The sequence below is a fragment of the Lynx rufus genome, unplaced genomic scaffold (assembly GCF_022079265.1).
Source record: "Lynx rufus isolate CCGP_SWC_20201006 ecotype Redwood Valley unplaced genomic scaffold, mLynRuf1.p SCAF_9, whole genome shotgun sequence".
Taxonomy (NCBI): domain Eukaryota; kingdom Metazoa; phylum Chordata; class Mammalia; order Carnivora; family Felidae; genus Lynx; species Lynx rufus.
In genome coordinates this window covers 39954112-39978733 of record NW_025814897.1, presented here as the reverse complement: position 1 = coordinate 39978733, position 24622 = coordinate 39954112, and the positions used below count along the sequence as shown (strand labels likewise).

Genomic DNA, 24622 nt, shown 5'->3' with positions numbered 1-24622 from the left:
GGAGCGCCATTTTGATCGCCGCGAGGGGCGGGGCGATTGGGGTGGGCGGTGCCTGAGCTCCCTAACGCGGAGGAGGCGGGGTTGACAGACGCATTTCTCGGGGTTCAGGAGTCGGCTCGGCTAACTGAATAGGTAAATGGAATAGCCAAGAACTTTTCGGCAAATGGGGTCAACTTTTCGGAGTGGGTGTGAACTGCCAGGAGGCAGCCACTCAGCCTGATCTGTTTCCGGTGTCTCGCATTTGCTGAGCCGCCGTCCTATTTCCTAAAGCCTGGTCGGGGGTGTGTGCGTGGAGGTGAGTGTCGTGCCGGCTGTTAGATCTACTTCTGTCTTCAGAAATCTCTTCTGTGTGAAACTGTGACAGACCCCTGCCTTGACCGTGACTCAAAATTTGTAACCTTTGTACTGGAAGCCGGTGTTACTCCATTGCACACCCGGTTCCCCTCTCCACCTTTGGACTTGTTTTGTTAGCTCACTCTTTCCCTCCAAACTGAGGGTCAGCCTCCTGGAGCTGGGCAACGTATCCCAAGAGACACGAGCGGTGGATTGTTTTTTTCTTCTGGGTTTTTTACTTCGTTCCCCGAACGGCTACTGAGTGTTAAAACAGTTTCAACTAGTCTAGTTTGGGTGGTTTTTTTCTCTCTCCTAAAGGAGTTACAAAAAGGAATGAGCTGGTTTGGTGTGTCCACTTTCAGATCTCTTGTATCATATGATAGATCCGTAAAGTTGCCTAGTCCCGTAGAGTCAGTGTGATCTCAGGATTGAACAGACCTTGAAGGTAAACTGATCTCTTTACACAGTTTCTCTCTACATACTGAAAAATTCCAGGCATAAAAGTCGAATCCCTTAGGTAGGCGGGCATTTCCACAAGTCTATGAACTACTTGGAAACGCCACGACAGGTATGGTCGTGTTACTCGCTGTCATATTTGGGAGCAGCCCTGGCCATGTAATTTGTGAGACTCCGTACAAAATAAAAATACAGGCTCCCTTGTTCAAACAGCAGGGCGAAGCGCCACTAAAGGTACTAAAAAGTAAGCTCTCCTTTCTTCTAGTATCTCCTTTGGCTTGTCACGGTGTTTCAACTAATAGCATCAACTTTCTATTAATTATAACAGCATGTTAGTATTCATGTGTTAATAGAAATTTGCTATTTAATGTCAAAATAAAAATTTGGGGGCGCCTGGGTGACTCAGTACGTTAAGCATCGGACTTCGGCTCAGGTTATTATCTCCCAGTTCGTGAGTTCAAGCCCGATGCATTGGGCTCTGTTACTGACTGTTTGGAGCCTGGAGCCTGCTTCAGATTCTGTGTCTCTGTCTCTCTTTCTCTGCCCACCCCCCACCCCCCACCCCCACCCCCATTTGCGCTCAGTCTCTCTCTCAAAAATAAATAAACATTAAAAATTTTTTAAATTTAAATTATTAGCATGTTTTTCTTCTTCTATCGTGCAGTGCCAGTTTTAAATACAGATGAAAGAACAGTCAACTCGTATGCAGAATTGCTTAAATTTCACAATATGTATTTTGTAGCTCATACAAACATGTATTTTGTTCTTACCAGAACAGTGGAAACTGCACAAAACTAACATTTTTTTTTACTTCTTGATGTATGCAACACCAACACTATGCAATCCGGGGACCTTAAGTCTCCCTGAACTCCCACAGATGGTGGGTCCACTAGATTTCTGTGTTCTTGGGGCTTCACAAATGCATTATGGGAGTGAAGTAGCAAGGAATGGTGGTGGTGGACATGCCCGATGCACCTCCGGCCTCTGATCCTGCACGTGCTCCATTGTCCTAGTGGTCCTAAAAGTTCAAATATAAAGTTAAGAATTGCATTGGGGCGCCTGGGTGGCGCAGTCGGTTAAGCGTCCAACTTCAGCCAGGTCACGATCTCGCGGTCCGTGAGTTCGAGCCCCGCGTCGGGCTCTGGGCTGATGGCTCGGAGCCTGGAGCCTGTTTCGGATTCTGTGTCTCCCTCTCTCTCTGCCCCTCCCGCGTTCATGCTCTGTCTCTCTCTGTCCCCAAAATAAATAAAACGTTGAAAAAAAAATTAAAAAAAAAAAAAAAAAGAATTGCAGAGTGGTGGACAGCAGAGCACTAAACCAAGTGCTGTTCTGAATACATGGCCCTGTGCAATTATGCTAGTTGCACACCCGCAAGCCAGCCCTATCCCAGAGACTTATGTGTCTGACACGTTGTAAACGTTCAATAAATAATTAAGGCTGAAATGGTGCCCACTAGGAAGGCACTCGGAAGACAGATAAGAGAGCCCTAGTCCTATCTTCAAAAAGATCACTCACTGCCTAGCAGGAAGAAACAAAGCAAACAGATGACACCTCTGAGTGCTCTCAAGATGACTGCAAATTCTTCCGTCTGTGAGCTGAGCTGTGTCATTCTATCTCAGGTTAACCTCGGAGTTCTGCCGTTACAGTGGGCTACATTTGATTTTCAATTATTTTTTTTAATCTTTCTTTTAATAGCTGGGTGATCTCAAATAATACATTCTCTCTGGCCTATTCCTCTTTTGTGGAATGAGAAATGTATTATCTATTTGGAGTGAGAGGTTTTGAGAGAATGTAAAGTGGCATATCATACATACCTGTTAATATAGCATGCACTCAATAAAAAGTTATCAGCTTGGTTGCTACAGTTGTTCTACCCTGTTAGGCATTGTCTCTGCAGTTCCACTTACCCAACTGCCTTCTATTTATATTTTTTCCATCTCTAGGCCCTACTGCTGGGCCACTGACTCCCAGCAATGGAATCTGGAGGGTAAATATCCTGTGCCTCCTTACAGCCCAAAGCTGTCCTCCTAGAGCCACTCTTGAGTTTGTATTAGAACCTTTTTTTTTTTTTAATGTTTATTTATTTTTGAGAGAGAAACAGAGGATCTGAAGTGGGCTCTGTGTGGAAAGCAGAGCTTGAACTCACAAACCATGAGATCATTACCTGAGCCAAAGTCGAACGCTTAGCGAAATGAGCCCCCCGGGTGCCCCTGTATTAAAACTTTTCTGGGGTTCCTGGGTGGCTCAGTCAGTTACACTTCTGACTTCTGCTCAGGTCATGATCTCTCAGTTGGTGAGCTCAAGCCCCACGTCAGGCTCTGTGCTGACATTTCAGAGCCTGGAGCCTGCTTCAGATTCTGTCCCCCTCTCTCTCTGCCCCTCCCCTGCTCACACTCTGTCTCTTTCTCAAAAATAAACATTAAAAAAAAAACCCTTTTCTAACCGCTTTCTCTCATCACTCCCAACTCCAACCTCCAGCCCTACCTCCCACATAAACACTTACACACACACTACCGCTGCCTTCTGGGCTGTTGGCTAACCTGAAGTTCTACATTTCCAAACCAGTTATTCAGCTGTAGCCTCCTGGGTTTGGACTTTGTTTCTGTTTTGGTGAGGAAAGAAAAACAAACGAACAAACAAACAAAAAAAAAAATGACAACAAAAAAAACCCCTGACCTTTTCAAGGTAGCACAAAGTATAAAATTAGGATTATATTTGAATTTAAGCTTGTCTTTATTATTCCTACTATAAATAAAAATATCTAGAGTGCTTTTATTTTCCTCATTATAAATATAGTATTGAGCAGATTTTGACATGTTCTTGATTATTACTTGCTGCTTTCTGATAAAACGTAAGATGTTAACATTTGGAAAATCTAGGTGAAGGTATACAGGAATATCTGTGTGTGTTTTCTGTCCATCTGAAATTAATTTCCAGAGAAAAAGTTAAAATGTCTCATTCCTGAACAATTATAAATTGTTCAACTGAAAAACATGCTTGAGATCATTGAAATAGGATTATATAGGACTCAGGGCCCATTATCAACAGTTTATATTTTATTTGGGAGACTAGATTATGCATATAATTAAAGGGTAATAAAAGTTGGTATTTGATGAAGTACTTATGTGAACGTTAAGTCCTACATCTATGCGCTAGCATGTTTGTTGAGGATATGTTGTTTGAAATCACCACCAAAACCAGAAGCCCAGTTTCTAAGAAACCTGCGAAACTTTGGAAAATTAAAAAAAAAAAAAAAAAAAAAAATGGGGGGGAGGGAGAATTTTTCAAGTGATGTTGAAAGACCACCTTCCACTTACTAAGCAAGCCTGTATCAAGACTGTTCAGGTTAATAATTAATGAGATGTTCCATTAACAATTTTAATGAGAATCTGAATAGTGCTCTTAGAAACACCCTTAAGAATGTTACCAGCATTCTTTGTTGCAGTTGGCCTAGAGCGGGATCCCCTGCCCACCTTACATTATTTTTGCTTGGGTTTTAGGGGTTTTTTTTTTTTCCTTCATTTTATTTACCTCCCTCTGCTTGCACGCTTCATCACCTCACCTGAACTCTTAAGGTAAGATACTAATCTCTGTGTATATATGTTTCCCTATTGTAAAATATACTTAGCATATATTTTTAAAACATCAGACTATAATCAGGTTAGAATAATTGAACGTTAAAGCTGCTTACCAAGAAAGTATGTTTATTTGTAAGTAAAAGTAATACTTTGAATTTCAGTAGCTACTCGTTTGCAGAATTTTGCACTTTTCTTAGTAATTTAAAATTTCTTTTGTAAAAGTGGTAGTCTAAGAAACTTGTTTAATTTTTAGCCTATATGTCAAATATAGAAGACACAAATTATCTATGAGAGAATTAATTCCTTGAGCATCTTATACTGTTATCTCTAACCGTTTAAACAGTTATCTATAAACCTTAAAAACTACTTTTTGCCTCAGGACCTATATTCCTTAGATCAACCATTAGAAAACTACGTGTTAAATTCACATATATGACTAAAGAATCATGTGCCTTCTTGGTTTGGCATTTCCTCTTGTCTATTTTAAGTGTTGACTGTTTAAAGAATCAGTATTAAAAAAGGTTACTTGTGCATTTCTCGCTTGGAATATTAAATACCAGAAGCTGTGATTGCCTTTCTATGAGGATAGAAACCCAAATGCCCTTCTGCCCTTTTTATATAACTGAACTCTAGTGTTTCTTTCCAGAACAACAGCTGTTCATGCTTCCTTTACCGGGAACTCTTGTGACCATTAGCCTCGCATAGCTTTACGTGTACATCCTTGCACCTCAAGAAGAAATGGCTTGCGCTGAGTATTCTTTTCACGTGCCAAGTCTTGAGGAGCTTGTTGGAGGTAAATACAATAGTAACTGAAGGGTTTTTAAATTATCCTAAGGAAAACAATTAAAAATAAAAATATTGTAAGACATAATTTATGTGATAGTATTTTCAATGCAGAGCTCATTTTCCTTTTCGGTGTCTCTTCTGTACTATTTTTATTGAGAAAGTCCAAAATTATGCCCCTCCAAAAAAAAAAAAAAAAAGTAAACTCAACCACTTGAAGATTCTTGTTAAGATACCAACTTTACAGAGTGAAAATGAATATAGTAATCCAATATTTAAGTATGTGTGATGCCCGAAAAGTCACACCGTTTTAGCTTTTTACCAGTTACAATATTCTTTAAGTATAAAATCTGTGGTATATTAACCATGTTCCTAACATTACTACTTTTTCCCCTTCTCCTGATATGATAGACTGCCAATGAACTCGCTTAGATTTCTGTATATATTTTTCTGCAGTTCCCCTTGTTCAAATAGGAATTTAAGGCCCCTTCGCAAGATGAATTAGGTGGGGTGACAGATAAGAAAAAGAAAGTAAAAATAGGACTATGAAATGAAGCCAGGAATAGTACTAAGCCAAAACTGTATAGCCTGTCAGAAAGCTAACATTTGATTGATGGCCTCTAGCTTGTATTCTGACGGCGAGTATAAAACCTACCCTTACTTTTCAAAGTGCACCCATCCTGACAGTTCATCTGTCTTCCTGATTAAGGTTTAAGTCAAAAAGCGTACTCAGGTTTTGCTTGGTTATGACTCTCTTCTTCTGACCTTCCTAGTTTTTCCTCAGTGGGATGGCGGCTAACAAATCATCTGTATGACTAGTATTCTTTGCCTGTATTTTCTTTCTGTCAGTCTTTCTGTCTTCCCTGTTATGAGAGGACAGCTAGGAATCTTTTCTTTGAGGGCCTTTCTACATCTATCTTCGCTTGTGTGTCTGTGTTTCTATATGTTCTTTCTATATGTACAGGATATTTTCAGTACAAAATAGATTGGAATCTAAGTTTTTTGGCTTGCAATTGATTTTCAATTTTACATAAAGTCCTACAGCAAGAATTTGGTCTCTTTGAAATCGGTAAAAAATAGATTTAACGGTATTTCCACATGCTGAAATATTATAATTTCCATATTGATAAGTCTGGTGTCATTAGTTTAGCTAGGGGAATTTTCCAGGCAATTTGGTTTCTGTTTTCATATGGATAAAAGATCTGGTATGGAATGTCTATGTGGCTAGATTTAGGATGACTTCATGTTTTGGAGAGGTTGATTCTACAAAACTTAAACTAATGGCTGACACTATCAGAGAAATTTTTATGGAAACTTTCCATCCTTAGAAGTACATTGCTCCTAGCATTATAAGTTTGAAATATGTTTCTTTTTTCCCTTTTTGTATTGAGTTACAATACGTCTGCGGTAAAGTGCACTAATCTTAAGTGTACATCTTGATGAATTTTAGCATGCTTACACTCATGTCACTACCACCCAGACTGAGATATAAAATACTTCGGCATTCCAGAAGACTCCTTCAGGTATTTAGCCAGTCACTATCTCTACCCAAAGAGGTAACCACCGTTCTGACTTCTGTCACCTTAGATGAGTTGCCCGATTTTGAAGTATGTGTAAGTGAAGTCCTATAAAGTCTTTTGTGTCTTAGTCCTTTTGCTCAACGTTTTCTCTTCAAGTGTCCATGAAGTTGTTACATGTAATTGCTTACTAACAATTTAAATATAGACATTTCAATAGGTCTTTGGAATTCTGTCTGCAAAAGAAAAGTAGTCCTCACCTTAATGCAGTGTTTAAATCTCTACAGATCTATAGTGATTTTGATGGGGATTATTTGTGTTTAATTCTGTCTTGTGATTGTGTGTTGGTGTCTAATTATATTAATTAATAAGACCTTGTGATTGTGTGCCTAATGTCTAGTTATATTCATTAGTAAGACCATTTCCCTCTTTTTTTTAATGCTTATTTATTTTTGAGAGAGAGAGAAAAAATGCAAGTGGGGGAAGGGCAAAGAGAGAGGGAGACACAGAATCCGAAGCAGGCTCCAGGCTCCAAGCTGTCAGCACAGAGCCCAATGTGGGGCTCAAACCCAAGAACCGTGAAATCATGACTTGAGCCCAAGTCGGACGCTTAGCCAACTGAGCCACCCAAGCACTCCTCCCTCTCTCTCTCTCTTTTTTTTAAATTAAAGTAAGCCCTGCCCAACATGGGGCTTGAACTCATGACCCCAAGATGAAGAGTCCCTTGCTCTACCAACTGAACCAGGCCCCTCCCCTTGCCCTCTCCCTCCCCCACCTTTTAATTATACAAATTTAGACTGAGAGCGTGATACCCAAAATGTTGAGGGAAGGTTTGATATATGGTGGCAAATTTTTACCTGATGTTAACCCTTTTCCTTTTTTGTCAGTTCTGCAGAAGGGCCTCAAAGATAACTTTGCTGATGTCCAGGTGTCTGTGGTCGATTGCCCTGATTTGACTAAGGAGCCATTTACCTTTCCTGTAAAAGGTAAACAGTTTTTGCAATTCACTTTTTTCAGTCCCCATCTTCTTCTGAAACTAAAATTATTATGAAGGATTGTCTTAAATTACCTACAAATAAAGGATATTGTCCCAAATTTTAGACTAAATTGTGCTGAATTTCTGTGCAGTTTTCTTAAATGGAGCAAATTTCGTTTTATTCCTTTGTGGGAAAATGCTGTTTTATGCACTTATGTTATTTTCACAGGTTCTATCATCGATATTCAGTAGGCTAGAATCCTTGATATCACATGAGAGTTTTGTTTTTTAACTGTTGGAGCGACTGTTAAGGAAATGTAAATCTCGCTGTTTATATTTATTTATTCAAGACCAGAAGGAATCTTGAAAGCCTTGTATTTGAGTCATCTGTTAAATTCTTATTTGCCAAACATCCAGCCGATGTTTAAAGTAAGAAGGAAGGGAAAAAATATTGGTTGAATAAATATAATTTGTATGATAGATAAACACCTATATTTGGTGACTTAATTTTGACAATAACCCTGCAAAGTAAGTGCTCGCCCCAGTCTAGGAATGAGAAGACTGAAGCTCAGAGAGGCTAGGCAAGATCAACAGTAATCATAATCAGGATTCAAATCCAAGTCTATCTGTTCTGAAAGTCTGACCTTCTCCCATTATATCCTATTGTGATGAGGAATTTGGAGATAAACACTCACACTTCCTCTTTGATTATGTTACTGACATAATTATAATTTTTTGTTAAAAAGTAATTTTACACAGAAGTTCTAGACTCTGCTTCTTTCTCTGCCATGCACAGATTTCATCACCCTAAGGAAGCCAAATAATATATTTGGGCTTCAGATATATTAAAATGGAGAGATTTGGCTTTCATTTTCTTTCTGGGTCTTTCCAGTTTAAACAGTCTCTGATTTTAAGTATTCTTGTAAATTCTACATGATCTCACGGCTCGTGAGTTCGAGCCCCACGTCGGGCTCTGTGCTGACAGCTCAGAGCCTGGAGCCTGCTTCATATTTCATATTCTGGGTCCCCCCCCCCGCCCTCTCCCACTCATGCAGTCTCTCTCTGTGTCTCAAAATAAATAAACAAACAAACAAACAAACAAGCATTAAGTATACTTGTAAATTCTGGAAGTTTTGTGTACCAGAGGTAATATATTCTCCCCACTAAATAAGTAGTCAATGGAAGTAAAATTAAAAAATCAGAAAACACAGAAGAGTACAAGGAAAAGGAAAAATGATTCATCTTAATTCTGTCATCCAAAAAGGTTTCTAGATGATAACTTGTAAGCCTTTAAATTGCAACACTAAGGAAGCTAGATATGTACGTTTATATGTATCGTATCTTTTACAAGTGTTAGGTACTTTCTACCTGGTCTGACTGAAGTCACCAATGACTTTGATATGTTTACTGGTATTATTTGGTTTCTCACATATTTCATAGTATTCGGCCATGGCTGCCTGACATTCTGTCTCCCCTTAGTTCTCTCTCCTTTTTCCTTGATTCTTTTGCCTTCTCTTCCTTGGTACCTTTCCGACTTCCATGATGTTCTTTCTTCCTCATTTTTCCTAGCTCCTTTCTCTTTCTGGCAGGCTCTTAAATCCTGACATTTTCTGGAATTCTTTCCTCAACCTCTTCTTATTCTGTACAGTCTCTCTGCATTTTTCCATTTACTCCTGTGATTTTAAATTGCTGTGTGGATACAAGAACTTGAAATCTGCACATCTCACCTAGGTAGGTCTGTCTTTTTCTTGGCTATAGATGAGTAATTCCAGCTGTCCACAGGACATCTCCACCTGTATATGCTAAGGACAACTTGAGGTCAGCATGTCTAAAATTTAGCTCAATCCTTCACCATAGTTGTCTATTCAGCACAGAGCCCGACGCAGGGCTCAATCCCACCAGCAGTGAGATCATGACCTGAGCCAAAGTCAGATGCTTAACCGACTGAGCCACCCAGGTGCCCCCAAAGCACAGATTTTTAAAGGAATAGGTCATTACAGACTAATTGTAGAATTCTCATCCTATCTGAACTTCGGCTTCAATTCTAGCCCTTGCTCTATTATCAACTTTCCGTTGCCTTTATGCTTGATAATGACAGTATTAGATATATAAGTAGTTAGAATAGGATAGGGATCATAGCTATTTCTGTCTTTCAATCCCTACTATTTGTAAAACTGTAAGAATGGAAGAGTTAGGTACCCTTTAGATAATAAATAAGTTAGTGCCTTTTGGCATTTTACACTTAAGTTAGAGGTTTGCCTATTTTTAAAGTTACTTTTTTTTTTTTAGGCATCTGTGGGAAAACTAGAATTGCAGAAGTAGGAGGTGTGCCTTACTTATTGCCTCTTGCAAATAAAGAAAAAGTAAGTGTACTTTTACTCTTCACATTCACATGAAGATTATTAGAGGTTGAGTTGATTCCTCTTTTTGTTATTAGAAGACCCATTGACCAATGTGGCATGGAAGTATTAACGGACTCAGTGAAAAAAAGTACAGATTTGTATAAGTTGTGATTTAAATAATATTTTTTTTTCTTGTATAGGTTTATGATGTAAATAAGATTGCAAAAGACATTAAGCTTCCTGGAGCTTTTATTCTTGGAGCAGGAGCAGGCCCATTTCAGACTGTTGGGTTCAACTGTGAGGTCAGCATACATATAATTATTTTACTTTATTTTATTATTTTTTTTAAATTGTTTTATTATTTTATTATTTTATTTTATTGCTTTGACGTTTATCTACCTATTTTTCTTTTATTGCCCTACCCGAAAGTCTGCTTTCTGAATGAATTGGTATCCTCTTTCTTTATAGATTTGATATCGTTTGGTACCGATTTGGACTATAGCCTATGTTCCACTATAATGGAGCACCAGCCCCTAATTTCAGATTTTCTAGGGTATGCACTCCGTGTTAGATGAGTCTAACATCCTAATGTGGTCTGCTGAGGTCCCTGGATTGTGCAAGATTTTAATCCTTTATCCATCAGAGAATTTCTGCCTTCACTGTAAATCTTTCCGTTTGATATGAAAGCAGCTTTTGATGAGAAGATGAATGGAATATTTAATGATCTCATCAATTCCCTCTTTCAGACTAAATAGCAAGGACCTACCCCAGTGGTATAATGATTATTTACAAAAGATACTATCGATTCCTGTGTGTGTTAGTATATTTACAACATAAAAACACCACGGTCTCTTCCCATCTCTGGACCAGAAAAGTAAAAGACCTCTTAAGTCTGCCCATTCCCTCATCTCTTCAGATGTGACCATTACTCGATAGTCATACAAGGTTCTTTTGTAGAAAGAGTAATATAATTTACCTAGTGTTCAAGATAGAAAAAAAGTCTAAAATTTAAAGCCCAGTTTACAAGGTTTTTGAAACACTGTAAGAAATACTAGACGTTTTATAAAATGTTTTTTCAACTTTTTGATGTTTGTAAATCTTCAACATTTTGAATCTAAAATTAAATATTTCATACTTCATGTTTTCTTAATGGGTCCTGAAATAAAATATCTTAAGTCAAGGATCCTCAAGATATTCTCTTCGGATATTGATGCCAGGATTGACTAATTTACTTTTCTTATTTACATTTCTTTTCAGTTTATGCCAATTATTCAAACAGAAAGTGAACACAAATCTCCAGTAAATGGAAGTTACTTTGCCCATGTTAACCCTGCAGATGGAGGGTGCCTGCTCGAGAAATACAGTGAGAAATATCATGATTTTGGGTGTGCATTACTGGCTAATCTTTTTGCCAGTGAGGGCCAACCTGGAAAGGTGATTTTTTGTTCACAAAGACACAGTATTCTCCAGAAGTTCTCAGATAGCTAAAAATTTGAACTTTAACTGCCACAAGTACGGTTTTCTTAAAAGTCAAAACCAGCTGAGCCAAATTTTATTACAGATTCAGAGAGTACTACAAGTAAGGTGAAAGTCTTATTTAAAACTGAGGTGAAGAATACTTAGTAAGCAATACCTTGTTTTCTGAGTGATAAAAGGTAATGCTATTCATGTGTGGAGTGAGTCAAATAGATGAACCACGCAGCTGAAATAGACAGATACTACCTACCTGCAGTTGCTATGTAGGTAATTTGTTCATTGCTGATTGATCAGATGTTGGTTGAGCTAGACAGAAATTGTGGTAGCAAACTATTACATCAAGAAAGAGGTAAAAAAAATTAATGCCTCACCTCGTCTTTACTTCCTGTTAGAACACGAAAAGATCATTTCAATGTTAGCAGTTGTGAGAACTCTCAGATTTTTAAATACAGGGAGCTACTTCGGCTACTTTGAGAAGCCAGGTAGTGAAGTAAAAAGACCTAATTAAGTGGAGGTAACACAAGTCCAGAATTTTAAGGGAAAGGAAAAGATGTAATCACTTTCTCCTCCCTTCTGACTTACCAGAGGTTAACCCCTTTGAGCCAGGAATTTTCAACCTTTTGCCACCTTGACATATAAATGGTAAGAATCTCTAGAGCTCAGTAGAAGACTTCGCTATAACTCTCTCTGTCCAAGAAAACATGAATAAGACTTATTAGAGTAAATGATAACTCATCATACACACACACACACACACACACACACGCACGCTATGTATTGTTGATCAAGACAGGATTGAGACATCTCGCTCAACTCCTATGTGTGTGCTCCAAGCAAACAAGTGACTGCTTCATGGCATTAGATTATATGTTTCATTTTGATAGTTATTCACATAAAATTTTGCAACTTAGAGCAATGGAATGCATATTTATGTCCTCTCTAGGTCATTGAGGTGAAAGCCAAAAGAAGAACTGGAAAACTTAACTTTGTGACTTGTATGAGACAGACTCTTGAAAAACATTATGGAGATAAGCCTGTAGGGATGGGAGGTACTTTCGTAATTCAGAAGGGAAAAGTGAAGACTCACATAATGGTAAGAGTCTTTGTGTACATGTGTATATGGGTATGTATGTGCACATACTTAAGATCTTGAGATTTTTTAATATACATTGAGAATTCTACCCTTAAAACACCCTGAATGCTTTTACTATGATTGTATTAATTTTACTTATTTATTTATTTAATCCTTTAAGTTTATTTTATTTTGAGAGAAAGAGAGAGCAGGGGAGGGGCAGAGAGAGAGAGGGAGAATTGAGAATCCCAAGCCAGCTGCACGCTCAGTGCAGAGCCCGACACAGGGCTCGATCTCGCAAACCGTGAAATTATGACCTGAGTGGAAATCAACAGTTGGACGCTTACCTGACTGAGCCACCCAGGTGCCCCATGTATTACTTTAAAACTTAAATGACAAACAATACTGTAAATCATACTGTAAGATAATGTCTAACCAGAGTCCTTTCTTTATGTTAATACATTGGAACTTTGTGTTTTTAAGATGTAGATAGATATGAGTATAAGCCTTAGAAATAGATTATCAATTTTTTTTGGATTATCATTTTTATTGCCAGAATCCCAAACTGCATATGTTGACTTTGCTATCTAGATGGTTGTGGTTTTGGGGAAAGGAGTCATTATGAAAATTATAATCTTATGGGCTAATTATATAAGTTTATAAGACAATAAGGATGGAATACCGTATGAAGCAAGACCCAGGGCATTTTTTTTTTAATTTTTATTTTTTTTAATGTTTATTCTTGAGAGAGAGAGAGGGAGCGCGCGCGTGCACATGTGCATGAGTGGGGGAGGGGCAGAGAGAGAGGGAGACACAGAATCTGAAGCAGGCCCCAGGCTCTGAGCTGTCAGCACAGGGCCCAATGTGGGGCTCGAACCCACACACGATGAGATTATGACCCGAGCTGAAGTCAGACGCTTAACCAACTGAGCCACACAGGCACCCCGAGGTTTTAAAATAATGTTTTGTGGGTGCAAGAATGAATCAAGTGTAAAAGTAATTACAACTTAATTTCCTTTTCATTCTGTCACTAAACTCATCAAAAATGTTTGGCTTTAATGTTTTTTATCCTGATAATTTTAAATGGCAAGTCAGCTGATTTTGCAAAGAAAGACACAACATTTACGAAACTACTTAATTTTCCAAATTGTTAAAAACAGAATTGTAGATAAATCTAATTGCAAATACCAAATAATTACAGGCATTTTTAAAACTCGAGTACACAATACTTTATTATTAACTATGGACATATTTTATTGTGTTTCACATTATCGCATTCGCAAATACTGCATTTTTCATACATTAGTTTGTGGCAGCACTGCATCAAGCAAGTCTTTTGGCACCAAATTTCCAACAGCATTTGCTCACTTCCCCTCTCTGTGTCGCATTTTGGTAATTCTCGCAATATTGCAAACTTTTTCATTGTTCTTATTATGTTTGTTACGGCAGTCCGTCATCAGTGATCTTTGAAGTAATGATTGAACTTGCTTTGGGGTGCTACAAACGGCACCCATGTAAGATGGTCACCTTAATAAATGTTGGTCTGTTTTGACTTTTCCACCAACCAGCCCTGTGTCTGGGCTCCCTATTCCTTGAGACACAACAATATTAAATTTAGGCCAGTTACTAACCCTACAGTGGCCTCTCAGTGTTCAAGTGAAAGGAAGAATCACACGTCTCTCACTTTAAATTAAAAGCTAGACATGATTAAGCTTAGTGAGGCAGGCATGTCAAAAGCCAAGGAAGACCAAAAGCTGGACCTCCCATCCAAACAGCCAAGGTGTGAACATAAAGGAAGAGTCCTTGATGGAAAATTAGAAGTGTTACTCCAGTGAATCCACAAATGGTAAGAAAGCAAAAATAGCCTTATTGCTGATATGGAGAAAGTTTTAGTGGTCTGGATGGAAGATCAGACAAGCCCTAACATTCCCTTAAGCCAAAGCCTAATCCAGAGCAAAGCCCTTCTTCAATTCTATGAAGGCCGAAACGGGTGAGGGAGCTGCAGAAGAAAAGTTCGAAACTAGCAGAGGTTGGTTCATGAGGTTTAAGAAAAGAAGCCATCTCCATAACATAGCAATGCAAGGTGAAGCAGCAAATGCTGATGTAGAAGCTGCAGCAAGTTATCCTCCAGAGATCTAGCTAAGGTAATTAATGAAGGTGGCTACACGAAACAACAGATTTTCAAGGTAGACAAAACAGCCTTCTATTGGAAGAAGATACCGTCTAGGACTTTCATACCTATAGAGAAGTCAATGCTTTGCTTCAAAGCTGCAAAGGACAGGCTGACTCTTCTGTTAAGGGCTAATGCAGCTGGTGGCTTTAAGTTGAAGCCAGTGCTCATTTACCATCCTGAAAATCCTAGGGTCCTTATGAATTATGCTAAATCTACTCTGCCTGTGCTCTATCAATGGAACAGCAGAGCCCAGACGATAGCACATCCGTTTACAAAATGGGTTACTGAATATTTTTAGCATGCTTTTGACACCAACTGCTCAGAAAAACGTATTCCTTGCAAAATATTACTGCTCATTGACAATGCACCTGGTCACCCAAGAGGTCTGATGGAGATACACAATGAGATTCATGCTTTCATGCCTGCTAACATCGCATCCATTCTGCAACCCATGGATCAAGGAGTAATTTCAGCTTTCAAGTTTTATTATATGAGAAATACGTTTCAGGGGCACCTGGGTGGCTCAGTCGGTTAACCATCTGACTTTGGCTCAGGTCATGTGTTCAAGCCCCATGTCATGCTCTGTGCTGATAGCTCGGAGCCTGGAGCCTGCTTCAGATTCTGTGTCTTCCTCTCTCTCTGCCTCTCCCCTGCAGGCACTCTGTCTCTCTCTTAGAAATAAATAGACATTAAAAAATTAAAAACAATACATTTCATAAGATTATAGCTTCCATAGGAATATGGCAGCTCAGGGCAAAGTCAGTTGAAAGCCTAGAAAGGATTCACCATTCTAGATACTACTAAGAACATTTGTGATTCATGAGAAGAGGTCAAAATGTCAGCATAAATAGGAGTTTGGAAGAAGTTGATTACAACTCCCATAGATGACTTTGAGGGGTTCAAGACGTAAGTGGAGGAAGTAACTGCAGAAGTGGTAGAAACAGCAAGAGAACTAGAAGTGGAGCCTGAAGGTGGGGCTAAATTACTGCAATCTCATGATCAAACTTGAACAGATGAAGAGTTGCTTCTTAGAGATGAACAAAAAAGTGGCTTCTTGAGATGGAATCTGCTGGTGAAGATGCCGTGAAGATTGTTGAAATGACAACAAGGGACTTAGAACATTACATGAACTAAGTTGCTAAAGCAGCTGGAGGGTTTGAGAGGATTGACTCCAATTTTGAAAGTTCTGTGGGGGGGCGCCTGGGTGGCGCAGTCGGTTAAGCGTCCGACTTCAGCCAGGTCACGATCTCGCGGTCCGTGAGTTCGAGCCCCGTGTCAGGCTCTGGGCTGATGGCTCAGAGCCTGGAGCCTGTTTCCGATTCTGTGTCTCCCTCTCTCTCTGCCCCTCCCCCGTTCATGCTCTGTCTCTCTCTGTCCCAAAAATAAATAAACGTTGAAAAAAAAAATTAAAAAAAAAAAAAAAAGAAAGTTCTGTGGGTAAAATGCTACAGAACAGCACTGTTCACCACTGTAGCACCCTGATCACTCAACCCTGAGCCATCAACACTGAGGCAAGACCCACCACTAGCAAAAAGTTTATGCCTTGAAAAAACTAGTTTATGACTTGCTGAAAGCTCAAATGATTGTCAGCGTTTTTTGGCAATAAAGTGTTTTTAAATTTAGGTATGTACATTTTTTAAGATATATGCACACTTGATAGACCACAGTATAATGCAAACATCACTTTTACATGCAATGGGAAACTAAAAAATTCATTTGACTTGCCCCTATTTTATTGCAGTGGTCTGGAACTAAACCCACAATATCTCCAAGGTATGCCTGTAGTTAACCATAAGGTGCATTATATCTCTAAAACTTACCCATCTTGTAACTGAAAAATGTTTGTACCCTTTGACCTTCACCTCATTTTCCCCATTCCCCAGCTCCTGGCAACCACCACTTTATGTGTCTGTTTCTCTAAATTGGACTCTTTAGATTCCAGTAAGTGATACCATGCAATATTTGTGTGTGGCCTATTTCATTTTAGCATAATGTCCTCCAAGTTCATCCATGTTGTTACAAATTGCAGGATTTCCTTCCTTTCTAGGCCTGGATAACATTCCTTGTATATGTGTGTGTATATATATGTCATAATTTTACATATTTACACGCACATATATATAATCAAATCACACATTTTTATATATATATATATATATATAAATATATATATATATATACACACACATACACACACACACACACACACACACACACACACACACACACACACAACAATTTCTTTATCCATTCATCCCTTGATAGACCCAGAAGTGGGATTACTGGATCATATGGTTCTATTTTTTGAGGAACCTTCATACTGTTTTCCATAATGATTGCACCGGTTTACATACCTACTAACATCATACAAGTGTCCCTTTTTCTCCATATCCTTGTCAACACTTGTTATCCCTTGCTTTTTTGATAGCAACCATCCTCACAGGAATGAGGTGATATCTCATGGTTTTGACTTGCATTTCCCTTCCCTGATGATATTGAGCACTTTTTCATATACCTGCTGGCCATTTGTATGTCTTGTTTGGAGGAATGTCTAATTTAGTTCCTTTGCCCATTTTTTAAGTTGGTTGTTTTTTGCTATTGAGTTGTAGGAGTTCCTTGTATATTGTGCATATTAACCCCTTATTGGATAAATATTTTTTCCCATTCCATAGATTGCCTTTTCATTTTGTGGCTTGTTTCCTTTACAGTGCAGACGTTTGTAATTTGATATAGTCCCTCTTGTTTATTATTCCTTTTGTTGCCTGTAATTTTTATGTCATATGCAAGAAATTATAGTGAAAAATCCCACGTTCTGAAACTTTTCCCTTAAATTTTCTTCTAAGTTTTATATTTTAGCTCTTACAGCTAGGTCTTTGATCCATTTTGAGTTCTTTTTTTGTACATGTATAAATTAAGGGGCCGACTTCACTCTTTTGCACATGAATATCCAGTTTTCCCAGCACCATTTTTTGAAAAGATAGTCCATTTTCCATTGAATGGTTTTGACACCCTTATTGAAAATTATTTGACCATATATGCAAGGGTTTATTTCTGGGATCTCTGTGCTATTCCACTGATTTGTATGTCTGCCTTTATGCCAGTGTTACACCGTTTTGATTACTTGTAGTAAGTTTGATATCAGGAAGTGCTAGGCCTCCAACTTTTCTCTTTTCCCCGAAAATTGGTTTGGCTCTTCAGGGTCCCTTGAGATTCCACATGACTTTTACGATGGATTCTTCTATTTCAGCAAAAAACTTTATTGGGATTTTAATAGGGGTGGCATTAAATCTTTAGATTGCTTTTGGTGGTATTAACATCTTAACAATATTGTTCGATTCATGAACACAGGATATTTCTCCATTTATTGGAGTCTTTTTAAATTTCTTTTATTTTTTAAATGCTTTATTTTTGAGAGACAGAGAGAGACAGAGTGCCAGCAGGGGAGGGACAGAGAGAGAGGGAGACACAGAATCCGAAGCAGGCTCCAGGCTCTGAGCTGTCAGCACCGAGCCCAACGCAGGGCTCAAACTCACGAACCTTGAGATCATGAGCCATAGTCGGATGCTTAACCATTGAGCCACCCAGGTGCCCCCTTGGAGTCTTCCCAAATTTCTTTTAGCAGTGCTTTGTAGTACAAGTGTTTGTTTGTTTTGTTTTTGCTTCCTTGAATCAGTTTATTTTATTCATTTTGATGCTTCTACCAACTTCTAATGCCTTGTTCCCCACCCACACACCCCTCGATGTACTGGTAGCAGTAATGAGATTTAAAATTAGGACGAGGATATATTTCCAGGAAAACTGAGAAGCTATGAAAAATAAAAAGATAGTAGTAGGCTCATTCTTTCATTTATTCATTCATGCATCTTAGCTTATATACTTGATTGGTGATCCTTTTGAAAACTATGGTATATAATTTGTTTTGATTCTAAAAATAGTCAAATGTATAAGAAGGCTTAAATTTCTAATGTAATGAAGTTAGATACAATTTACATTTTAATTATCAATAATATTCTATATATTTAGAATGATCTTTTATTGTAGCCCACAGAATTTTCTTCCTGCCCTTTGAACTCTGATGAGGAGGTGAATAAATGGTTGCACTTTTATGAGATGAAAGCTCCTTTGGTTTGTCTGCCAGTTTTTGTCTCCAGAGACCCAGTAAGTTTATGTCTGTCTTTTATATTGCAGTATAATACAGTGATTATGCTTAGGTTTTAGGATATTCTTTTAAAATTAGGCACTTTCTGAGTTGTCATTTAAGAACTAGGATAGTCTCCAGAATTATCTTGAAAGATGAGGGAGCAGGTGGCTAACGCCCCTGTGAGTTAGGCAGGGCAGATTTTACCTTCGAGCAAATCAAGGCACAGGTATTTTACATGACACCCAAAGTCATGTTATTAAATAGTAGAATCAAGACCATGATTCGGGTCTCCTATCACCTTATTTGTTGCTCATCATACCATTCCTTATAGTCTAACACTAGACACTAGAAAAAGATATGAGAGAGACCAATTCAGAGAAAGTAGCTACCGCAATACTGACTTTTGATCCAGCGATTACGTGTCTAGGAATGTATCCTTAAATATACGTGTAAGTATTTAAAATTATTAGTTTAAAGGTTATTCATAATAGCATTACTATAATAGCAGCATTGGACATAATCTAAATGTTAGTTGAGAATTGGTGGAATCGGTATGTGTGTACAATAGAATGCCATGTAGGTGTAAAAGAAAGCAGAAGCTCTTTTATGATCTAATATACTAAGATCTCAAGCTATATTTTTAAATGAAGAAAAGCAATACTCATCACAGTATGTACAGAGTGAAAATTTGAGTAAAAATTACAAAAGTTAATATTTCTGGAAGGATATATAAGAAACTCCTTACACCGGGTGCCTGCAAGGAAAGGAAGGAAGGAAGTAGTAAAGGCAGAAGATGGAAAGACACACTTTACGGAATATATCCTTTTTCACTCTTTGAATTTTGAATTAAGTATATATATTGCTTACTTAAAAAATAAAATAAAAACTATTATAACAAATAAAAAGGTCTCCCTCCCCCTTAAACAATTCCTATCCAGGATAATTTAAATACTGACAGATAGCTTGTCTGTTGTCCTAGGGGTTTGATTTGCGATTGGAGCACACCCATTGTTTCAGTCATCATGGAGAAGGTGGACACTACCATTATGACACTACCCCAGACACAGTGGAATATCTTGGATACTTCTTGCCTGCAGAGTTTCTGTATCGCATTGATCAACCAAAAGAGACCCATTCAATTGGGCGAGATTAAATCAAATGAAAAAGACATAATTAAGGTTAAGTAATCAACTCATTGATTGATACTAATATAAAATCCAATAGAAATGATCTCACGACTTAAATCCCATTGTTTTGGCCATTAACTGAAAGGTATGTTGACCTCTGTACTCTGTATTATCTGATATATCTTAGAGATTATTGGGAACCAACATACATAATGAAAATGTTCATTTTTTTATTCTTTATTCACAGCAAAATCAGTCTTATGTTTATACCTTAAATATAACACGATCAGGAATCACGTGATTATACCTACTATCTACCGGTAATAACTTATATTTGTATAACATTATTAAATTTTTCAAAATACTCTCACAAGTCCTAAGTGGATGTTTCTGGGTATTAGAAAAATCAGTGTTGCAAATGCTGATAGTTATTGAATCTATAGTATTAAATTTTAAAAATCCATTTCAGAAATCAGAGTATACTTTTTTATTTTCATGGAATAAGGTGGGCAGAGGAAGCAAGTTTCCCCCTTTTGGTGGGGTTGAACCATACTCAGGAGTTCGCAATTTGACTTTCACAAGCATTGGCAACTAGGTGGTTAGCCATGATGCCTCCTTTGTTTGGGTTGCCAGTTGGAAGCAGTTTGTATCTTGTTGGCTATTTGCCAGAAGGAAAGGGAAAAGAAACATCCAAATACAACACTGAAGTGGGTATACTTTAATTTATAAGTGAGGCCGTTGGTACACATGACACTGTCCTTTGTGAAATAAAAAATTATACTCTTTTACTGATTGAAATTGTTGACATTATCCTCAGTATTCTTCTTTAATAATCATTAGCCAGAAATCAACTGTCTAATCATAATCTTGCTAATGCTAAGCATGTGCAGATTTAGGAGCTCTTTAATAACAAACGCATACTAAATCTTCAAAAAATATTTTTTGATTGTCTTCTTTGGATGTTACCTATAACCTGTCCTGTGAGTAGAAATTTGTAAATGTTATTTTTACAAGAAGCACTAGTTTGAAGCAAAAAATGAATAAAAAGTTTATATTCACAATATGATGTTTCTTTTTAATATCTTGCCTCCAGACAGGAAAAAAAGAGCTTTGTTTACCGGTGTAGCACTAATGCCTTTAATAGTGCCTGGCCAAAGCAGGCACTCAATAAATATTTGTTGAATGAATGAGTGTATAGAAGATTATGTCAGACACTTCACCAGATGCGGGCCTCTATCATTCAATCGTTTATATGGGGGGGGGGGACTAACAGTAAACAAATGTGTTATATGACAGGTAGTATTAAGTCCTATGAAGAAAAATAAAACACAGGATGGATTGTAAAAGAGTACGCTATTTTTTGAAAAGTCAATTTATTTTTGAGAGACAGAAAGAGACAACGTGGGCAGGGGAGGGGCAGAGGGAAAAGGAGAAAGAATCCCGAGCCATGCTGTCATTGCAGAGCCTGAGGTGGGACTCAATCTCACCAACCGTGAGATCATGACCTGAGCCAAAATCAAGAGTTGGACGCTTAACCGACAGAGCCACACAGGCGCCCCCAAGGAGGATGCTATTTTGTTGAGTCCATCCCACATGAGACAGGATGGACTCATCACCCCAAATTAGGTTTGGGTGTCAAGACTGATAGAGTCACATACACCCCAACAGGGTATGAAAGGATTTGCCGCTTGCATAATGAGGCTTTCTGGGGAAAGCAGGACAGCTCCCAAGCAGGTCCAAAAATGGCTGAGAGAACAGAGAAAGGAGCCTGGTTTGGGGTTTCTGTGGTAATGAACAGTTAGGGCCAAGGTGATGGTTCCATATGCAGTTTAAATTTCCCACAAGTGTCAGAGAAGGAGCAGCCAGGCTTGCTCAAATATGGAGCAGAATGGGAAGAGAGGGGAGTGAGGCTTAACAGCTGTCAGCAGTCAAACATAAAAAGTGGAATTAGGTTCCTTATTACACATTTTATATAGGGAGATCAGAAAAAGACTCTGATAAAGAGACACTTGAGCAAAGACCTGAAAGAAATGAGAAAGTGAGCTATGAAGTTATTTGGAGAAACATCCTTCTTGGCAGATTCAAAGGTCCAGACACAGGAGGGGATTTGGTATGTTTGAGAAGCAGTAAGAGGCTGGGGCGCCTGGGTGGCTCAGTCGGTTGAGCATCCAACTTCGGCTCAGGTCATGATCTCACAGCTCATGAGTTTGAGCCCTGCGTCGGACTCTGTGCTGACAGCTCAGAGCCTGGAGCCTGCTTCTGCTTCTGTGTCTCCCTCTCTCTCTGCCCCTAACCCACTCGCATTCAGTCACTGTCTCTCTCAAAAATAAATAAACATTAAAAAAAATTTAAAAAAAAAAACAAAAAGAAGCAGTAAGAGGCTGTTGTGAACAAAATAGAATCACCTGACTGGGCAGCAAACATCTAGTGCATGCTCTGAGAAGCATGTAAATGTAGTTTTGTAAATGCTATACATGTATTCAGAAAGTTTTATGTTAATGCCATGTTTACTTTAAAATTCTAAACGTGACAAGTATGTCCAATATCATCAACTATTGGAGGTTCTAGCCAGGAAAAACAAACAAGAAAGAATAATGACTGAAAAGGAAGACAAACATTTTTGGCAGAAAGCATGATTGATTCTTAGAAAACCCAAGAGAGTTTCTAGTGGAATTACTAGACTGTATTCAAGAAGATTCCAAAATATAAAATCAATGTATAATAATGCGTTACATTTCTTCATACCAATAAGAAATAGTTAAAAATGTAAATTTGAAAAAGATATCAATTACAATGCTATCAAAACCACACAGCAATATTTTCATTTACCAAAAATTATATATAACCATCATGGGGAACATTATAAAATGTTGAAAACCTAAAAACATGAAAAATAAATACTTCTATCTAGGAAAATGCAGTATCATAGAAGCATCAGAAGCCTTTCTTGTCAAATCTATAAACTCAATTCAATGCCAGTCGAATGCCAGTGGGCCTTTCCATAGAACCAGTTGATTGGAAAATGTATGGGATAGCAAAGGGCCAAGATTAACAAAGGTGATTTTCAAGACAACAAGGTCAAGGGTATTTGATATCAAAATTTATAAACTTGTGAAAGTAAGAGTGTGGTTTTGGCACAGTGATGACAATCAAACCAATAGACTAGAAAATCATTTCCAGTTTCTGTTGAAGCCTTTCATCCATTTTCTCCATTTTCATCTAACATTACTGTTCAGTTATTTTAAAGTTCTTGCCTACCATCTCCAATGTTTTGATCATCCATGGATATGTTCCTATTGTTTTAGGTTTTTATTATCAGTCACTCTTGCCTGCCTTTTTACATTTACTGCTATTATATGCTGGGTACTGTGTGTTCAGGTATCTTCCACGGTGAGGGTTTCCATCTTTCTTTTGTTAGGTATATAAAGTGAGAGACCGATTTCCTCAGTGTAATCAGAGACTGAGCTGGAATAGGGTAGGGCTGCATTTTACTTTTTTAAGTTTATTTATTTACTTAGAGTACCCGTGAGCGAGGGAGGGGCAGAGAGAGAGGGAGAGAGAGAATCCCAAGCAGATTCCGAGCTGTCAGGGTGGAGCCTGACATGGATGGGGCTCAATCCCATGAACCGTGAGACCTGAGCTGAAATCAAGAGTCAGGTACTGAAATCAAAAGTCAGTTGCTTAACTGACTGAGCCACCGAGGCACTCTGGGTTACATTTTAAAGAAGACTCAGGCCACCCCTGCTTATAGCCTGTTATTCCTTGTGTTCTGTGGAGTTTTAATTGAGAGCCTAGCAGATCTCTGTCTCCTCACCCCTTAAGGATGGTTCATCTCTTCCCTTTGGAAGATTTGAGCTCCATGAACCCTCAAAATGTGACAAATATTTTTTCATAGAACACTTCTATTTAAGCAGGACTTAGCCTCATATATATATCTGAGTCTGCAGAAGACTTCACTTTTTTTATACTTAGATCTTTAATCCAATTGGAATTTTTATTTATGGTGTGAGATAGGGGAATGTAACTGGATTATTTTCCATATGTGACAGATTGTTGGCCTTGATCCTCCCTTTATCCATATCCCCTTTCCATGTAACTCTGCAGTTTCTGCAACTGAAAAGGCTGAGTGTCCCCTCTCCTATCCTTGACTTTTAGGCTTGGCCATGGGCCATGTGATTGTTAGACATGTAATGCAGGCAAAACCTCTCTCTTGTACCTCGGCCATCACCATAAGAACACATCCTGAGCAGCCTGCCAGTCCAAGAAGAATGAACGAAAGACACATGGTACAGAGTCATCTGAACGACCTGGAGACCTATATCTTGAAGTAGAACCCACCAGCCGAGCCCAGCCTCAATTCTGATTCTCAGGTGTGTAAGCTAACCCAGATGAGATAGCAGTTGCCAGGGCCAAAATGCAGAAGGATGAGCACCTTAAAAAGATGAAATGAAAAGTATGGTTAAAACCAAGCACACTGGGGCGCCTGGGTGGCTCAGTCAGTTAAGCGGCTGACTTCGGCTCAGGTCATGATCTCGCAGTCCGTGAGTTCGAGCCCCGCGTCGGGCTCTGCGCTGACAGCTCAGAGCCTGAAGCCTGTTTCGGATTCTGTGTCTCCCTCTCTCTCTGACCCTCCCCCATTCATGCTCTG

General features: G+C 38.5%; 1 protein-coding gene across 2 annotated transcripts; it reads left to right on the top strand.

The window, feature by feature from the left end:
* Positions 1–97: 97 nt before the first annotated feature.
* On the top strand, positions 98–20338 carry CUNH11orf54 (chromosome unknown C11orf54 homolog). 2 transcript variants are annotated; one of them, XM_047071847.1, is made up of 9 exons: positions 98–132; positions 5014–5160; positions 7555–7653; positions 9933–10006; positions 10186–10287; positions 11243–11419; positions 12405–12554; positions 18748–18864; positions 19827–20338. In XM_047071847.1, exons 2-9 carry the CDS (start codon positions 5106–5108, stop codon positions 19998–20000), a joined length of 948 nt encoding a protein of 315 aa, XP_046927803.1. In that variant the 5' UTR covers positions 98–132; positions 5014–5105; the 3' UTR covers positions 20001–20338. The 2 variants fall into 2 exon arrangements, with proteins under 2 accessions (XP_046927803.1, XP_046927802.1); XM_047071846.1 differs by lacking the exon at positions 98–132 and adding an exon at positions 140–295.
* The last annotated feature ends 4284 nt before the right edge of the window (positions 20339–24622 follow it).

What these genes read in the sequence shown, in the direction of transcription:
- CUNH11orf54 (XM_047071847.1), top strand. Translation starts at nt 5,106, where the DNA reads ATGGCTTGCGCTGAGTATTCTTTTCACGTGCCAAGTCTTGAGGAGCTT. An exon ending in CTGTTGGGTTCAACTGTGAG is followed by an intron (nt 10,288 to 11,242) that starts GTCAGCATACAT and finishes ATTTCTTTTCAG; the next exon opens with TTTATGCCAATTATTCAAAC. An exon ending in TTTTTGTCTCCAGAGACCCA is followed by an intron (nt 18,865 to 19,826) that starts GTAAGTTTATGT and finishes CTGTTGTCCTAG; the next exon opens with GGGTTTGATTTGCGATTGGA.